We start from the raw sequence: 19,919 nt of genomic DNA, 5'->3' as shown, positions 1-19,919 counted from the left end.
TTTTACCCCCCATTCCTGAAGAAACAGAAGGCTCAGGAGTTCATAAGCCTGGCAATGGGAAACATGTCAATCTCTGAGTACTATAATAAGTTTATGACCCTTTCTAGGTTTGCTCCCGAGGTAGTACCAACTGAAGAGCTGAAGGCTCAGAGGTTTGAGCAGGGGTTGACTGACGAGTTACAGAAAGACCTAGCCGGAAAAGTTTTCAAAACCCTTGACAAGGTGTATGAGAGAGCTGCCCATCTATACCATCTGAATACTAGGACTGCTAGTGCGAGTGCTAGAGCTGGGGAAAAAAGGAAGGATTTTGGGAAATCTGAAAACCAGGGTAGTTTCAAGAGGTCTAGGAATGGGAACTCGTTTGATAGGGGTAACCAGAATGTTAGCAGTTCTTCCAATGCTAACAATGGGGAGAGAACCTACCACTGTAAGAAGTGTAGAAGGAACCACCCTGGGAGAGACTATGATGGAAATTTGGTAACCTGCAGGTTCTACAACAAAAAGGGACACAGGGAGTATGAGTGTTACACCAAACAGAGACAACAGGGAAACAGTGGGAATGGCGGGAACACCCAGCAGAGGCCTAACAATTACAATAACCAGGGGAATAAGGGAAATGGTCAAAATGGGAAGTTTGGAAATGGTAGCAACAATAACAACAGGTCTGGCAATGGCAATGGCAATGGCAACAACAACAACTCAGGCAACAACAACAATGGGTATCAGGCAAGAAACAACACTCCCGGCCGCTTGTCTGTGATGAGCAAGGGAGAAGCTGAGAGGTCCTCCGATGTAGTTACCGGTACTTTTTCTATCCAATCTATCTCTGTCAACACTCTATTTGACTCTGGAGCAGCTTATTCTTTCATTTCTACTTCTCTTGTGCGCAAGTTAAACTTAACTGAATCGAGTCATGTTGATGTGTCAGTCAGTCTGCCTACGGGCAAACTTGTTCATTGTAATAAAATATTCAAAGGCTTGCCTTTGAAAATAGGAGAAGCTATCTTTCCATCAGATCTTATTGAGTTTAACCTAGGGGACTTCGATGTAATTCTGGGGATGGATTGGCTGAGTTTATACAAGGCTAAGATAGACTGTGAGATGAAGAGGGTACAACTGAGTGATCCTTTGGGTAAGAAAGTGTCCTATAGACGGTTAGGGAAGCCTAAAGGTTTTGGGATCATTTCTGCAATGAAGGTGAAGAAGCTAGTGAATAAGGGATGTCCATTGTACTTTTGCTGTGTTCAAGATTTGAGTATGAGTGAGAATAGGCGGATGGAGGATGTGCCCATTGTGAATGAGTTTTTAGATGTCTTTCCAGAAGATATTTCGGGAATGCCACCTAAGAGGGAAATTGAGTTTACCATTGACTTAGTTCCAGGAGCTGCACCTATCTCCAAAGCACCGTATAGAATGGCACCGGCTGAGATGAGTGAACTAAAGGCTCAGTTGCAGGAGTTGTTAGACAAGGGGTTCATTAGGCCCAGTGCATCACCTTGGGGAGCACCTGTGCTGTTTGTGAAAAAGAAGGATGGAAGTTTGAGGCTATGTATTGATTATAGAGAGTTGAATAATGTGACTGTAAAGAATAAGTACCCTTTACCCAGGATAGATGACTTGTTTGACCAGCTAAAGGGGGCGAGTGTGTTTTCAAAGATTGACTTGAGGTCGGGGTACCATCAGTTGAAGGTTGCAGATAAAGACATTCCAAAAACAGCCTTTAGAACTCGGTATGGACATTACGAGTTTACAGTCATGCCTTTTGGGCTAACCAATGCACCAGCCATATTTATGGACTTGATGAACCGAGTGTTTCACGAGTATTTGGATAAGTTTTTAGTTGTGTTCATTGATGACATTTTGGTGTATTCGAAGAATGAGGAAGAGCATGCTGAGCACTTGAGAACTACCCTTGAAACTCTTAGGAAGAACAAATTGTATGCTAAGTTTTCTAAGTGTGATTTTTGGTTAGAGAAGGTTGCATTTTTGGGGCATTACATTTCGAAAGAGGGTGTATCTGTGGATCCTGCGAAGATCAAGGCAGTAAGTGAGTGGCCCACACCTAAGAATGTGACTGATGTTCGTAGTTTCTTGGGATTAGCTGGATATTATAGAAGGTTTGTCAAGGATTTTTCGAGGATAGCCAGACCCATGACTACTCTTATGAAGAAGCAGAGCAAGTTTGAGTGGAACGAGAGTTGTGAGTCAGCTTTTCAAACCCTCAAAGAGCGATTAACCACTGCACTAGTGCTGGTATTACCTGATGGGATAGAAGGATTCAAAGTGTATAGTGATGCCTCGAAGCATGGTCTGGGATGTGTCCTACAGCAGAATGGAAGGGTGATCGCATACGCATCGAGACAACTGAAGAAGCATGAAGTCAACTACCCTACCCATGACTTGGAACTTGCAGCTGTTGTATTCGCTTTGAAGATTTGGAGGCACTACCTGTACGGGGTTTCTTGTAAGATCTTCACGGACCATAAAAGTCTAAAGTACATCTTTACCCAAGATCACTTGAACATGCGGCAACGTCGATGGTTGGAATATCTTACAGACTACCATGTCCACATTCAGTATCATGAGGGAAAGGCGAATGTAGTTGCTGATGCCCTTAGCAGAAAGTCGAGTCATAATGTCAATGCTTTAACTGTGGCCAATGAGTTGTGTGAAGATATGAGGAGATTGAACCTTGAGGTTATCAATCAAGGGGAGTTAGAGGGATTACTGAGTGCTTTAACCATCCAACCTACTATATTTGAGGAGATTAGAGAAAGGCAACTGGAGGATGAGTCGTTTCAGAAGATTAGGGATCGTGTGACTAGTGGTGCGGAGACTGAATTCAAGATTCATGAGGATGGGAGCTTGAGATATAAGGAGAGATGGTGTATACCACAAAAGTGTGAGGATGTTAAAAGAAAAATCATGGAGGAGTGCCATAATACACCTTATTCAGTTCACCCTGGGGGAGATAAGTTGTATAAGGACTTGAAAGAGTTCTATTGGTGGCCGAATATGAAGAGAGAGGTAGCTGAGTTTGTATCCAAGTGTCTAACGTGCCAGAAGGTGAAGATAGATCACAAGAGACCCATGGGAAAAGTACAACCCTTGGCGATACCAGCATGGAAGTGGGATTCTATATCCATGGACTTTGTGACAGGCCTACCCAAGACTCGTTCTGGGAATGACACGATTTGGGTGATTGTGGACAGACTTACTAAGTCAGCGATGTTCATTCCTATCAAAGAGACCTGGAAAAAGAAGCAACTAGCAAGTGTCTATGTGAAGAATGTAGTTTGGTTGCATGGGGTTCCCAAGGACATAGTGTCAGATAGAGACTCGAGGTTTCTATCCAAGTTTTGGCACAAAGTGCAAGAGAACCTTGGGACAACATTGAAGATGAGTACTGCTTTTCACCCTACAACAGATGGTCAGACTGAGAGAACAAATCAAACCATGGAGGATATGTTACAAGCTTGTGCTTTAGATTTCCAAGGAAATTGGGAGGATCACCTACCTTTGATCGAATTCTCCTACAACAACAGTTACCATGCAAGCATCAAGATGGCACCTTTTGAAGCATTGTATGGAAGGAAGTGCAGAAGTCCAGTTTGCTGGAGTGATTACAGTGAACGGGTTACTTTGGGTACAGATTTCATTGAAGATATGGTGGCCAAGGTGAGACTAATCCAGTCGCGTATCAAGGCAGCACAAGATAGACAGAAGAGTTATGCTGACCTGAAAAGGAGAGATGATGAGTTTAATGTTGGGGACAAAGTATTCCTAAAGGTTACTCCTACAAAAGGTGTGATGCGATTCGGCAAGAAAGGGAAACTTAGTGCAAAATATGTAGGTCCGTATGAAATTCTCCAACGTGTGGGGAAAGTGGCTTACAAATTGGCTTTGCCAATGGAGTTCGAGAAAATGCATGATATATTCCACATTTCCCAACTGAAAAAGTATGTGCCTAGTGAAACCCATGTTTTGCAGCCGGAGACTATTCAACTAGACGAGTCTCTAACTTATGAAGAAAGACCAGTCAAGATACTAGACCACAAGGTGCGTAGTACTAGAAACAAAGATGTAAAGATAGTGAAAGTCCTTTGGTCAAACCAGGAGTACGAAGAGGCTACTTGGGAGGCCGAGGAAGAAATGAAAAACAAATATCCCGAGTTGTTTGACGAGGTGAGTTACGAGGGCGTAACTCTTTTCTTTTGAGGGGGGAAGATTGTGATGTAATTTCGCGCGCTTTTACCCTAATTATACCATTTATTGCTTGATCTTGCACGTTTTTGCATGTTTTAGTTATCATTATGCATCATTAGTGCGTTTACATACAATAAAATTATGTAAACTTTGGCCAAATATGAGTTTATTGAGTACAAAGTTCAGATGGTTGAGTATACATGTTGAGGATCAAGCAATTTACAGCAATACAAAACACAAAAAGTTTGAACGATTTTGGAAAATTATGGTTTTGGGTTAAGTTTCGAGGGCGAAACTTCTTTTAAGAGGGGTAGATTGTAATCCCCCGTATTTTTAATTTAATAATAACGTATTTATTTAGTATTTATTTTATAAATACTTTTATATTTTTCTTATTTTATAAGTATGAATTTTATTTGAGGTAAAGTAATAAGATTTTAATTATTTTCAAACTAAAACTATTAAGTTTTGGTTGTAATCAAAACTCTCTTTTAAGCTTAGTGGTCTAACACACTAACTTACTCAAGCCCAAACAACAATCCTAATTCTACTTGGATTAGGAAGTCAAGCCCATACTTCTACAAAAAAAAAAAAAAAAAGCCCTCAAACTTCTCTTTCTCCTTTCTACGTGAAATAAAAAAAAAACAAAAAGAGGAAAACCCCTCACTTCCCTTCCTCCTCTTCACGACATTCACAAAAAAAAAAAAAAAAAAAAAAAAAAAAAAAAAAAAACCCTTGAAGCTCGAACTGCTGCTGCTGCCCCGCCGACGAACCACCACTCCGGCCACCACCTGTTCGCCGTCGACCTTTGCCCAGCCACCGCAGCTACAGTAGTTGCCCCTCTTCTCCTTCCCCTTATTTCTCTTCCTTTATTCTTGTTATTTTGATTTAAAGATTCAATTTTTATTTGATTTCAATTATAAAATTATTGTTATTAGGCTTTAATAGTATGTATAAATTACAAAAGATTATAAATTTATGGGTTTTAACATGTTTAAAGTATTATATTAATTTTCAGATTTGGGTATGTATAAATTTAGGGTTTAAAGTGTTGATTTTTCATGTTTTAAAGGCTTAATAACGTACTAAACAAATTACCTAATCATTCTATGTTCAAAGTATGTCAAAGTATGATTATTTTGGTTGTATATTAATTTTCAGATTTAATAAAGTTTCAATTTTTATGGATTAGTAGTGTTAATTTCATGTTTTTATGCTTCTAAACCTATAAAATATTTATTGTGGGTATTTTGTGATTGAAAAAGCTTTGAACTTTATATTCTAATCTTAATAAAAATTTTCAGATTTTATACCTTTTACTTTGAAGCCTCTAATTGCATTGAATTGATATATTCTTGGGTTTTTAACACACTAACTTGCTATATAATGACTATTTCAAGCAATTATGCTTATGGGGTTATTTTATATATTTAAAACAAAATTCCAGATTTAATTACCTATTTCAAAGTTGCTGTAATTTGATATAAAACACTATATTTTCATAACTCTAACATGTAAACTTAAAGTTGGGATGTTATATTACTAACTTTGATTTTTGGGGACAATCTAAAGACTTTGTTTTGGTAATTTAAGAGGTTTTAAAGTAGTTTAGTATTGCTGTAATTTTAATTGCTTTGGTATTGATTTATTCCTAATTGTTTGGTTTAGGAGAGGACTTTGTAGAAGGCGACTTCTAGTTTTAAAGTGGCCAACCGGATTGTTTACACAAGGTACGTACAAGATACGAAACCTTGCTTGTAGGTGCATGTTTAAGGACGGATCGAGAACTTAGTATCATGTATAGGATTGACTGGGTTAAATTGTCTGGTTATACATTGTGAATTTCAAATGATGTGCACTAGTTTATAATGCAAGTATTATTTGTGCTTTATTTATGCAAGGTGCGCTTAAAGGCAAAGGTATGTGTTTGGTGTAAAGATCAAATTATTACTCGTTCAGGATTATGTAAACAGGATGAGTAAAGGAGAAATTCAAGTCTTGTAAGACGAGGTTAAGGTTTTGGGGTGCCTTATGCACTCAAGGTGTTTATACACCGAGGTAGTAATGGAATAAATAATAAATGTTTCTTACCACTAATAAATCAAGAATTGAAATTGAAAAGTTGTTTTACTTGATTGAATTGGATTGATTGTATTGTTATGCATAGGAGTCATCACCGAGTTTAAACCTGTAAATCACGTAAAGTGCAAGATGGATGAGCAATAAAACTCTGGATTGGTGCACTTCTGGAGTAATGACAATCAGGGGTTGGGGTACATGGGGTATTAGCCGTGTACTTTTCTCGAGGCCGTCTGATCTACGAGTCTCTTCTTTCAAATATTATTTTTCTAAAACTAGGAGTTAGGTGAGATCTCATACTAACTACGGTCACGGAGTCGCGCCCGTGGTCGTTGGATGTTTATTGATGTTTCCGAAAGGAGGCATGGGGTTTTTCTTTATTGATGTTCCAAATGGGACATGGGTTGGACAACCTTGTCTATTGCTAAATCCAATGAAATAAATAAATGAGTCAGTTAATATTAAATAGTGAGGTCTTAATAAATTTGTGAATCGAGTCGTGAATTGAGTCTATATTTAATGATGCTTGTGCTTGAATATTAGTAGCATGTTAGGTATTCTCTCAATTCGTTTTCGCAGCTTGTATGTACTCAGCTTTGCTGACTGCGTGCTTTTGTGTGTGTCTTTCTTTGGTCATGGCCTTCGCCTTTCAATGACCCTGTGATGATCCAATTTTTACACTTGTAATATTGGGGAGCAGAATAACCACAGGTTCTTACACATGCAGCATTCATCAGGGTTGTGGGATCTTGAGTAGAGAGTTGGTTGTTTCCATATTATTTATTTTGCAAAGTTTGAATTTAATTTAATTTGTTTTTAGTTGACGCTAATTATTTTGAGTTTGAAGTTATTAGGACTCTGAATTTAAACACTTACTACTTTTATTGGGTTTTGAATAAGGGCCTTAATGGTTCCAACTTGTAATACTTATTTTGATTTAATTCCTTTGTTTTGAGGTTTATTTAAAACTGTTTTGGTTTTCCGCTGCTAATTTTTGAGATAGCCTTAACGTTTGAACACGTGGCGGTAGCACACCAGTAATTCTCTTGAAATTGTTCAGGTTGTATACAAGTTTCTCACGGGTTTTTAAGAGAGAATTATTGGGGTGTTACAGGGTTACCCAATCAAGGGTTGTGTGGTTCGGGTTACTCGATCGGTCAGAGGTCACACGGACAGTCAGGGGTTACTTAGTCGGTTAGGGATAATTTGGTTCGTGTTTTGGTGTGTGTCAGCTTGCCGCACGGTGTGGCTACCCACACCAAAAAAAGCATAGTCACAAAAAAAGTACTGTAATTATAAATAGTTATCACGAAGATTTTGTAAGAAAAAAAAGGGAAGAGAAAAATGCATAATTTTTTTCACAATGTAATAACAAATGTTCATTATTTATTATTTACCATCAAAAAGAGACAAATAAATGATTAAATATATGTGGTTGACTGGTTGGGTATTGAAGGAAAAGAACAAAATAATAAAATTTGGTATAAACTTAAGTTACCGAAAGTGATTCATTTATAATATACACACTCAACAAGGTGAGTGGTGATTTTTTAAATTATTTTTTTTAAAGGAAGGATGTTATTATAAATTTATATAATACGGTTTTTTTCATCAAATATCACTGAGTAATTCGTTAATTCACCGTATACCTATCAAACTTTTCAAATTCACCATATACCCCCGAGCTTAACAACAATGTCACTAAATACCCAAATGACTGACAAACGTCAACTCCGTTAGTTATTAAGGGTTAATTATGTCATATGACATATTTTAATTTTCAATTTTATTTTGATTAAATAAAAAAAAAACAAAAGATATATAAAAATAATTAAAAAAATCTTAAGAAAAACCCAGTGAGCCTACCTCCCCACCCACCACCGCCACTCAGCTCCCTACCTGGTCCCGCCCCCACACTGCCGGTGCAAAGACTCCCCTCCCCCACTGCTGCCTTGAAATTATCCCTCCTCCTTCCCCCTAAACCACCACACTACCCTTCGAAAAAAAACCATAAAAACTCATAATCCTCAATAAAAGACCCTCCCCAACCAGTACAAAACCCCAATCGCCTCTCCACCACCCTTAAAAACTCTACCCGTTAGGGTTTTGGGGAATTGGGAGGTAGAGGCGATTGAGATTTTTTTAGTGGCAAGGGAGGGTTTTTTTTTTAAAAAAAGGATTTTGAGTTTTTTAGAGGGGTTTAACTGGTGGTTGTGTGGTGGTTTAGGAGGAAGGCAAGCGTCGATGGTAGGGGAGTGGTGACCCGCTGGCGCATGGGAGTGGGGTCTTAACATCGGCAAGGTGGGGTGGGGGTAGGTGCTGGGCAGTGGAGGTAGGCTGGCTATTTTTTTTTTCCAATTTTTTTTAATTTTTTAATGGTTCATAACTAATTAAGTAATTTATAAAAGAACCGACCACATGATGCCAAGTGGCACAGTGAACCCTTAATAATTACGAGTAACAGAGTTGAAGTTCGTTAGTCATTAAACATTTGGTTACACTGTTGTTAAACTTGGAGATATATAGTGAATTCAAAAGGTTTCATGATTATATGATGAATTAATAAATTACTAAGGGTTATTTGGCGCAAAAATTGTATATAATAATTACTTTCTTATACGAATTAATTTTTGGTAACTTAAACTATTATATTGAGTGTAAATATTTACATTGACAAGTGTGTCTGTGTTAATTATTATGAAATGAAGGTTATTTTATTTTCACAATCTACTTTAGTATTTGATCGTTGATGACATCCCTTACTAGATAAGTTAGAAAAATACAATTTGTGGCAAAAATGTAATTATATGAACTACTTTTATTAGGGACGGGCTCCACATGTATTGTTATAAATACGAAAAATATCATGTTGAATGGCAAAATTTATCAAATTATTTATAATTTTGCTGTTTGATGTACTAAATTGGTTTATAACTTTATTAATGTGATAAAGTGGGTAGTGATGTCAAATTTCAAACCGAAACTGTTTAACTGTCCAAAACAAACCGACCCAAATGAGAACTGAACCGATTAAAAACCGTTTTTTTGAAACCGACCCGAACCGTATGTGAATGAATCCGAAACCGAACCGATCCGAATAATGTTACACCGTATAAGAACCGAACCCGTTAATGAACCGAACCACTTCTAAACCGAACTGAAATCAAACCAAACCGAAAAAGAACCTAACTGTTTCTAACCCGAAATCATTTGAACCAAGATTGTAGACATCCATTTGTGTCTCCCCAAAACCAAATCCAGTGATGAGTACCTTTTACGTCGAATCATAATCGAATGAAGTGAAAGTGCGGAAAGTCTAGTGTTGCGGTTAGTTTTATTTCTTTTCTTTCTCTTTGTTTTTGAAAACCTATTTTACGAAAACAGCCAATCCAGTTTGGTTTGGTCCATGGAAAGGGTCCAATAATAGAATAGTTGGATGGGGCTTGAAAAGAGCTTTTCAACGATATATTATAAGCCCAATTCCGATGAATAATGAGGAAGTTATGGCCAAATTACTAAACTGGGCCCGGTTTGATATTTATGTGCGGCCCAATGATCTAGAGGAGGGCCTAATATTGATTTAACATTCCTAATGAAATTAGAATTGATTTTAGTCTTCTAGATTCTTCTAGAAGGTTCTTTTCATTCCTAATTTAATTAGCATTGATAAATTGACTTTAATTGACTTTTTAGAGTTTTAATCAAAATAAAAGAAGTGCTTTTAAGGAAAATACGATTTTGCCTTTCTGTACGGCTAAATTTTATCAAAATTAAGAAAACACGTGAAACTGATTTCTAGCACCTAACGACAGGATTAGCGCCTGGCGCTAATGCTTGGCGTCTGGCGCTAACCTAAGCGTCTGGCGTCTGGCGCTAAGTCGTTGTTGATGTGATGCCTGATGATGTTGGTGAGGTACAACCTGATGGCGGGGATGTACCAGTTCATGATTATGATGATGTTTCAGATCACGGTGAGTCTTCATCTGATGAAGAAGAGCTTCATGAGGAAGGGGAGCAACCTACCCCTCAAGTGGAGGATACACATGTTCGAAGGACAACCAGAGAGCGTAAACCTTTAACAAAGTATCCAAGCTCAGAGTACATTCTTGTTACAGAAGATAGTGAGCCAGAGAGTTATCAGGAAGTACTGTCATCTGATGAGAGAAATTTGTGGCTCGATGCAATGAAGGAAGAGACATCCGACTGATTTTCTCTATAAATAGCCTCCTAAAACCTCCGTTTTTTATCATCAAAAAATCACCAACTCTCATCAAGAATCTCTTGATTACTCTCTCTCTCTTTTCTAAACTAGCTTTTTGCATACAAAATTCCGCATTTATAAGATTTAGAAACACCTAGCCATATTCGAAGCTGCCTTCGTCCAGACGTGAAAGGTTTTAATTTCTGATGGTTTGGTCCCAAATTTCTATTTCAATTATTTAATTTAATTGTTTATTATATATTTTCCTTGAAGTTACTAACGCGTTTATTTTGTTATTAGAAAGAGGTACGAGACATCCAAGTAAGTGCTTTAATTGATTAATTGATATTATGATATAGAAATCATGCTTAGATTGTTATTATGGTTCCTAGTATCATGTTTAGGGTAACAACTATAATTTCTAATATCAAATATGACAATGATGATTTTTATGATGCTTCCTATTTTTCTTCCTAATATTCATGTTAGTATCATGTTAGGGCTAAATATTTAATCTTTGATATTTAGTGACATGCTAGGGTTTGTTATTAATCTTATTAGTATCATGCTTAGGATCTTGCTATTATTATGCTTTAACATGATTGTTTTAATTATTATAATTATGATTATTTTTATTTTATTATTATTATTATTATTATTATTATTATTATTATTATTATTATTATTATTATTATTATTATTATTATTATTATGTTGCTTGATTATATTTATTATTATTTCTTGATCACACCTTTTATGCATGTTTAAAGGGAAATTTGTGCTTGTAATCATGCTTAATAAGATAATTAATAATCTTGTTTAGGGTTAATGTGATTATAATTCAAGTGACGCCAATAATAGTTTTGTTTGTGCATTAATATTCAACCAACATAGATAAACAGGTTCAGGGTTAATCCTAATGATTGCATGTTAGTCAGAAAGCGCACATGAATACGATTCAGAATAAAGTAGAGGCCTATTGTTAGGGCATGTTCAATCTCTTTTAGGTTGGATTTGTACCTTCATCCCCGAACTACTAGTCATGGTTCCTGACCTATTGGAGTTGACGATCTCTTGGATCGTTAAGGGGTGTAACCTTCACCTCGTGAACGGTTTACAAGTTCCTAAAACTTGTTGGCGACTCTTTTGCTCTATCTTCTTTCCCTTTGGAAGCCACCGTACTTAAGTGTATGATCACAATGGGGTTCAAGCTAGGGATAACGCTTGAAATATTCCCTACAGTGATAAAAACCGTTTACACCGAACCTTTAACAACCCGCGACCTGTTTGCACCGAACTGTATATAAACCAAACCGTTTATTAATTGAACCGCTTGCAAACCGAATCGTTTTATGAACCGGACCGCTTATAAACGAATTGGCTACAAACTAGCAAGATCTGTATGGCTAAACATGAAATAGAACATGATATGTATTTACAAAATCAATGAGAATTTGTATATAATATGATTCCTATTTAAGAAATGATGAAGTCTCGACTTAATATAAAACTTGTTAACTAACAAATGGTTAGCAAGTACTATCAAATTTCAAACCAAAAACATTTAACTGCCCGAATCCAGACGACTCGATAAACAATCAATTTTTTGAAATCGAAAACCGACTTGATGTGTCTATTTTATATAGTATTTTACCCCCGTCCCTTAGTCATAATTAGTAGTGTTTTTGGCTCTTTAGAGCCACTTTTATTACTAATTGGTGTTTTCTAGTGTTTTCGTAGATTTGGTTGACTTTTGCAGGGAATTACACTTTTGGAGTATTTTCCTGATATATTTTGGAGCAATCACGAGCACTGGAGAAACACGACCAGATTTTATAGCCCAGGGCCGGTTAAAGCCATCGAACCGGTGATTAAGGGCTCGGTATAGGTGATACCGGGGCATTTGGACCGAGTATTCAAGACCGGAAGAGGAAACCCAGATTGGCCCGAAAAATTGAAGCCCAATCGTAGTCCAAATAGTGGCCCAAGAGAGCCGCCCGGCCAAAAAGGCTGGCGCCCGGAGGCGCGCCTGGCCGGGCGGGAGAAGCTAAGGTCGGCGCCCAGTGACGCGCCCGGCCGGGCGCGCGAGAAGCGTATTGAAAAGCAAAAAGGCGCGCTCGATCGGGCGATGCCTCGCCCGATCGGGCGCGTGTAATTATTAGGAGACGATTAGCGTCGTTTTAGTTTGTTTTTAGTTTAGGATTTGTACGGAGTATAAATACTCCTATGTAATACGTTTTTACTCTCTCTCTCTCTCTTTTTACTCTTTCTTTTACTCTCTTAATTGTTTTCTTAGATTTCTTTCTCTTAAACCTTTGTTCTTAATCTACTCTTAATTCCAGATTTATTTTGGTAACGATTTCTCTTCTCTTAATCTTAGTTGTTTATTTCATTCCTTTTCTCATGTCTTGTTTAATCACTTTGTTTAGTTTAGTTTCTATTATGTGTGAGTAGTTTAGTTCTAGGGTTTATGGGGATCCATAATTAATATGAAGGGATAATTTGTTATTATTGATTATTGGTATTGCATGATAATTTCTTATTGAATTGTTTTAATTCTTTGCAATTAGATTATGAATCGAGCAGATGTAATTTGATTGTGAATGTTTAGCAATATTGAATTGATGAATCGAGCAGATGTTAATTTAATATTGAAGGCTAATTTTAATAGGAACTTAGATCTAGTAAATTGCGAGAGCCTCTGTTAGATCTATGTTGATTAATAAATAGCGAGAGTCTGCTAATCATGTTATTTGTGCAATGTTAATTATTAATTATTATGTCTTATCCCAGAATATTAATTATTGGTGAACCTGTGACCCTAGGCCTTCTTCTTATTATTTTTCTCCTTATTCTTGATCTCCGTAGTTAGTTCATTATTCAAATATAAATATTGGTTACCTCATAATCTAGATTATATTAGTTAATTAGGAATAGAAAGATCCGTTTTTCTGTGGATTCGACCCTACTTCCCTATCTACATTAGTTAGAGGATTTAGGAATTACTTTTGATTTGGGGATACGACTTTACCCTGTCATGACTCAAACCGTAATTTAGTAAACTCGAAATGGAACGATCCGAATAACGTTAAACCGTAGAAGAACCGAACCGGTTATAAACTGAACCAAAAAAGAACCGAACTAGTTACAAACTGAATCGAAAAAGAACTGAACTAGTTATAAACTGAACCGAAAAAGAACCGAACTGTTTCTAACCCGAAACTGTTTCCAACCTGAAACTGTTCGAACCGGGATAAAAACCGTTTACACCGAACCATTAACAAACCGCGACTCGTCAGCACCGAACCATTTACTACCCGGACTGTTTAAAACCCGAACCGAATTAAAACCGCTCAAAAATAAACTGAAACCGAATCAAATCGATAATTATTTAAACCAAACTGAAACCGACCTGCGAGACACTTAAATCGATTTCAAACCGACCCGATTTAATACCGAACTGTCAAACCGTTTTGAAATTGGGCTTCCTCAGACAAGTTGAGCCCCATGGTAAAATTGTCTAAAATAGTATATTGGCACAAGTAGACAAGTTGGCAATCATTTTTCTTTATTAAGCAAGTTGATGCATGCTTTAAATTCTTACATCCATTTTTCTATGATATTGATGGGTCAACTTGACTCTAACTCTAAAAACGTACTACAAGAACAACGTAAGTGGCTAAGGAGTAAAAAGATGGAGACCTATCTAATCTAATCCCATTCATATTCCAGTCACTACATCTTGTCATTATTAGTAAGTTGCAAGCAATTTGCTATAATCGATTGGTTACATTGGTAGCCCCTTTCAATAATTGCAATCTTATTAATCTTACCTCAATTATTGATGTTTTATGTCATCAATATTATATCATAATCATGATTCATCGTTGGATATTGACGTAGAGCTTAAAAAATCCTAAACAACGTATGCATCAGGCGGTATATATTGGACCATTTGGCCATGCATAATTCCATTTAAACCCAAAAAGCCCAAATCCAAATTTAAACTTTAATGCTCTTAGCACTACGTTGATATGTAAATTTTCATCCAACTTAAATATGAACAAAAAAGTGGGAGAAAAAAAAAAAAAAAAAAAAAAAAAAAAAAAAAAAAAAAACTTATAGTGGATATTTTCAATTAGGTGTCGGTGTGTGACCAAATCAGATATCGAGTATGTTTAAATTGTTAGCTGTTTAACTTGATTTTATAACAGGGAAAAAAAAAATTTCCTTTTATTTGTTGAGTAATTGAAAGTTGAAACTAATTAATATTTAATAAACTGAAGGTTCGATCTATCTAATCTCAACAAGTTGAAAAACTATTTGGATCATTTAACACAACCCAAAAAGGATCTGGTTCTTAGTAATGAAAAATTAACTAACTTTCGCTAACATATGTAATTATAAACATGAGGTTTAATGAGTCAATCACAATTTTTTTTTATTACTCATACTTTGTATTAAATTAATGATGGAAAAATTTAAACATAATGGTATTATGGAGAATAAAAATTGTTTAACCAATTGATTAATAAAGTAGTTTATATACTGTTAATCATGATTTAAAACATGTGCCTATTAGTTGGTGGGAGTTGAATTTTTTTTGCAAATTAGTTGCGCATGACATAGTAATATACATCAATTAAGGACTTAAGTCTTAAGGTCCACGAAATTTGGACCAACTAACAAGAGCAGATATGAATTGAACGGCCTACATATGATCAAGTGGAGAGTAAAATTATCGAGAGAGTGAAAGATGGAAAATTAATGCAAGTGTTAAAAAGGATCAATATTTTTTGACATAACTTACCAAAACAGCAAGAGGAGAAGCATACATAGCAACCATTGGGGTTAAACACAGCATCCCGACTACTTGGGCACGAAATCGATCGTCCACTCCGTAGTATGTTGCTAGAACCGCCCCGCCGAATATGCCTACGTTTAATATGATAGCAATAACGGCTGTTCTGGCCTGCAACAATCAACGTTATAAGTTCAATTCAGATTGAAATTTGTAGGGGAAACAAGATATATAATGCTCTATTTCACGTGCACACTTTGTAGGGAAACAAAATGTGAAAACATCTCTATATTATACTTCTTATGTTTTTATTTACTTGCAACACATCACTTTTACACACACATTAAGAAAAATATTAGAGTAGGTAAATGAATAAATTAATTGACAAATTCTACCACCGATAAGAAGAAAGTAATAAGTTGCTATAGTTAAATTTTATAGCTTAGCTCGTGTTTAACTTTTTTTAACCACGTCCTAAAAGTAGCATGCCTAAAAGATATTTTCTCCATTTTTTTAGTTGACACCATTTGACTTTTACACTATTCACACATCACGCTTTGACTCATATCTATGGTTTATAGATACGATAAAGCATATTCACGTGGGATCTTATTTGAATCGGTTTAATGTATATTTTATTAAAGAAATTTTGCAAAAAAATCACTTTTTAAATCTTGTTTTTTATATTTAACCACCTTTTAAAAAAAAATATTGCAAAAAACCACCATTTTTAAAAATTTTGTTGCAACTTACCACTGCTAGAATATGATAAAAACTCCTTAGCCTGGAGTGTATTCCATTTATCAAATATATAGAGTTACAAACACAATAAGATAAGGATATATTCACAAATATATCCTATATACACAAATATATCCTATGACAAGATTCTCTTTTAGTAATCTCTATCACACCCCCGCAGTATAAGCGGGAGAAGGACGGACGCTAAGACTGGATCTAAAATCCAAGAAGAGCTCTCGCAGTAAACCCTTTGTGAAATTCAATGTAAAAGAATTGATAAATTTGGCTAAAAAAGTGGTAATTTGCAATAAAATTTTTAAAATTGGTGGTATTTTGCAACATTTTTAAAAACTGATTATATGCAAAAAAAAAAAAAAAAATAAATAAAATAATAATAATAAATAAATAAATATGTGATTTTTTTGCAAAATTTCCTTTTATTAATATTTACTTTTAACTACATATATGGCGTATGAAATATTGTCAAAGTATATGAATATAAAAACGTTAATGTGATGGAATGAAAGTAATAGTAAAAAACAATTCACCATACATATTGCAAGAATAAGGTCAGAGATTAGCCTAACTAACTCCCATGACTAACTAATCAACCCTTTTGAAATATGAGTCCATTTCACAAATGTAAATAAGGAAAAGAAATTACATATTCTTCCTAGAAACACTCAAGTTTTAAATGAAAATTGTACCGATGAGAAAATCAAATGTCTTTTTAAACCAAAAATATAAAAATAAAAAAAAAATTTATTCTCAAAGATTTAGGACATAAAAGTAGTACATACTTTCTTTTTAGGCGGTGCATAATGGATGAAAAGGAGCACATAAATGGCTTCGAGGGCAGCTCCAAATCCATTGACAATATAAACAAACGAATCCGGCTTAATGATGCCGTAGTAAGTCCATAAGCACGAGTTTAAGACTGTGCATATGTATGGTAAGCTTTCAAATTCTTCTGTTGATTTGTTCTTCACTATCCTATAAAACGTTGGTCTGCAAAAATACACAAAACATTGTTAATTACATTTACCAACGGTTATATATAATAACTAATTTTATAAGAAAAAATGAATTATTAAAGAGCTTACACAGGAGAGACGTACTGCAAAACTGACAAAATAGATCCTAAAACAAAACGAAAATAAGAGAATAGTTATGTTAATTGATTACATATCATTTTACACAAGTTTCTTGCAAATAAGAGAAAATGTTGCTTAGAGACATATCAATGTACTCATTCCAACAAACATTTAGAAAAAAAAAATAAAGAGGGTTCTTCCACCATTTGTTTGATTCGAATAAGTTGTTACATTTGATAGATGATAGCGTAATTTGAACTGGTATTGTGAGAAATAAATTAAGAGCAAGGAGGAAATAGAGTTTGTAGAGTTATGTTCTCACGGTCTCACCTAGGCTCCCAAAGAGTGAAACTACCCAAGAATCCATTATCTGAGAGGAAATTTATTTGGGTTTAAGTTGAATGTTTTCAGAAAAAAAAAAAACAATAAACATAAAAAAGTTTGTTGGTTTTAAAAGGGAAATTTGGATGAGGAAAAAGATGGTAGCTGCATAAAAACAGAATAAAGAAACTTGAATATAGGAGTAAGTATGATGAAAAATAAATTTCAAGTAAAAAATGAGTTTTAACACATTTAACAGAATGACACTTGCTGGAAATTTACAAAAAACTTACGGATCACCTTTTTTATGGCTATTATAATTGCTTTTTTCAAGTAGACGGATGTCTTTTTTTTAGTTTTTGTAATTTTGATTTAATGGCAATCATTTTCAAGTTTATTTGTTATTATTTTTTTTAATAAACGACTCTTATTTGTTAGAGATATCGGAAAATATTTGTGTGATATTTTCTATATCGTTATTATTAAGAGAATATTATATTAGATTATCTTATGTTAAGATATTATTTAGTGAATATATCTTTAGGATATTTAGTTTTGGTAGTATTTTTTTAAAAAAATTGTTTCCTATTAGATTAGATTTTTTATTTTTTTTTTTATTATTATTTTTTTAACAGCCATTGAAACAGGACTAGTCCCCATTAAACTTACAACTATTAATACTAAAACAATGCAGCCTAGGTAGAAGTTTTTTTTTATTTTATGAACTTTATCACGAGCATGGTAGAGTCCTGCATTTTCTTCCTGTAACCATTTGGCAAGGTTGTTGCTTGGGGCATTTGCTTCTATATGCCAAAATTTCTGTCTCAGAGCTGTTGTAATTCCACTTAGCATAGCATCCATCATTGAACTTGAAGCGCCCTGCTGCACGACCCTCTCCACTCTTGCACTGCTGTCAGTAGGTCCTGTGAGCTTCCAGCTCCAATGCGTCCTGCTCCTGCATTTAGAGTGCTGATTATCTAGAGTAGCAGTGGCACACTCACTGTTTCCTGCAATCAGAAAGATTCTTTCCTCGAGATGATGAGAGTTCCTGTTGTTGATCTCTGCCTCAAACTCTGGTGGATAGTCATCAACTGTACGTCTGTACCTGCACTAAACTCTTTCACATTGCTGCTGTTGCTATTCCTATATGCCTTAACCTTATACTCCATGAGTTTAATCGTTGTCTCTGCGTCTTGCTTATTACCCCTGAAAACCAAGTTATTCCTTGCTTCCCAGATACTTTCTAGCCCAGCAAGGAACAAGCTATGACTCTCCTCTAGGCCCCTCTTCCTGTCACACAGGATATTTTGCCAATTTTGGATCCAATTTTCTATAAGGATGTTAAACTGGTGAGCAGCATTGATGCCCAATCTGCAGCCCTTCCAAACGTGGCAATCAAAACTACAGTCCCTAAAAAGATGTTCTAGAGTTTCCAGATGGCCCTTATCATTTTCAAAATCCATATTACACAGTAAACAATGGTGGGAATTCCCTAGCCCTCTCTTTTTTCTCTTACTGCCCACTGGTAAGGCACCTTTGTAGATCTTCCAAAGCAAGATTTTCTGCCAAGGACTTCCTGGGTATCTCCAGAAGTTCTTCCAGTTGATGCTATTGGTGCTGAGTAATAAAAGGCTATTCTATTTCCTATTTGCTTTCGCTATGCAATATTAATACTTTTTAAATTTTTTATTTTTTATTTTTTTTTGGTACACGTGACTAATCATCATATATGTGTTTGTGAATTTTTTTTGGGGAGTATGTGAGTGGACTTCCTCCACTATAACACATCTTTGGAGATGAAGAAATTAAATAGCGTTATGCTTGACGCAATATTTAATAAAAAAAATATATAAATAAATAAATAAATAAAATCGGATGTCTTGTGTCTCGTGAGACTAGATATATTAGTTCTCCTTGTACCGTGAGACAGGGTTTGTATTGGTTCTCCTTGTGCCGTGAGACAAGAGTTTTAAATGTCTTGAGTGTGGTTTACTTGAAAAACCAATATTTGTTTGGAGCTCGATTTTGCTCAGAAAAAACAAATGAAATACGACAAGTTCGAGAAAAAGAGATGTTCTCGTTGTAATGTTTGTTTTGCAGGTTCGAAAAGAATGACGTTCCTGCTTGTTTGATGATTGATGGGTTCGAAAAGATAAACATTCTCATCATTCAAAGTGAAAAAATAAAAAAATAAATGAAGGCGACATGTAGTGCAACTCGATCGACTTCAACAAAGCGAGAATTTACAATCGCAACGTTGTGTTACTGCCGTTACGATTGCAGGAGGGTATAAGAGATATCGGAAAAATATTTGTGCGATATTTTCCATATCAATATTATTAAGAGAATATTATATTAGATTTATCTTATGTTAAGATATTATTTAGTGAGTATATCTTTAGGATATATAGTTTTGGTAGTATATATCTTTTAGGAATATTGTTTCCTATCTTATGAGAGCTTAGATTTTGTATAT

General features: G+C 35.3%; 2 protein-coding genes and 1 long non-coding RNA gene across 4 annotated transcripts in view; 1 reads left to right on the top strand and 2 right to left on the bottom strand.

Annotated features, from left to right (window-relative positions):
• The window catches only part of LOC145632104 (bidirectional sugar transporter SWEET17-like), a 29,179-nt gene extending 11,382 nt beyond the window's left edge, over positions 1-17,797 (bottom strand). Inside the window, exons 1-4 of one of the 2 annotated variants that reach the window (XM_081684391.1) lie at positions 17,453-17,797; positions 17,132-17,168; positions 16,829-17,036; positions 15,297-15,458 (exon numbers count right to left, since the gene is read on the bottom strand). In XM_081684391.1, the coding sequence (XP_081540517.1) occupies positions 15,297-15,458; positions 16,829-17,036; positions 17,132-17,168; positions 17,453-17,489 (444 nt within the window). In that variant the 5' untranslated portion in view covers positions 17,490-17,797. The remainder of the gene's footprint in view (positions 1-15,296; positions 15,459-16,828; positions 17,037-17,131; positions 17,169-17,452) is intronic. The other variant, XM_081684390.1, reaches the window with a different exon arrangement.
• LOC145630736 (uncharacterized) overlaps positions 1-19,919 on the bottom strand; it is a 92,583-nt gene that overhangs the window by 17,182 nt on the left and 55,482 nt on the right. The window lies entirely within an intron of this gene.
• On the top strand, positions 4,522-7,246 carry LOC145632105 (uncharacterized). The gene is made up of 2 exons (XR_014112484.1): positions 4,522-5,039; positions 5,878-7,246. It is a non-coding gene; the product is annotated as an uncharacterized LOC145632105 (long non-coding RNA).

Source organism: Chenopodium album, chromosome 5, assembly GCF_948465745.1.
Source record: "Chenopodium album chromosome 5, dcCheAlbu1.1, whole genome shotgun sequence".
Lineage (NCBI taxonomy): Eukaryota > Viridiplantae > Streptophyta > Magnoliopsida > Caryophyllales > Amaranthaceae > Chenopodium > Chenopodium album.
Note: the sequence above shows the minus strand (reverse complement) of the source record. Positions and strands in the feature narration are given on the sequence as shown.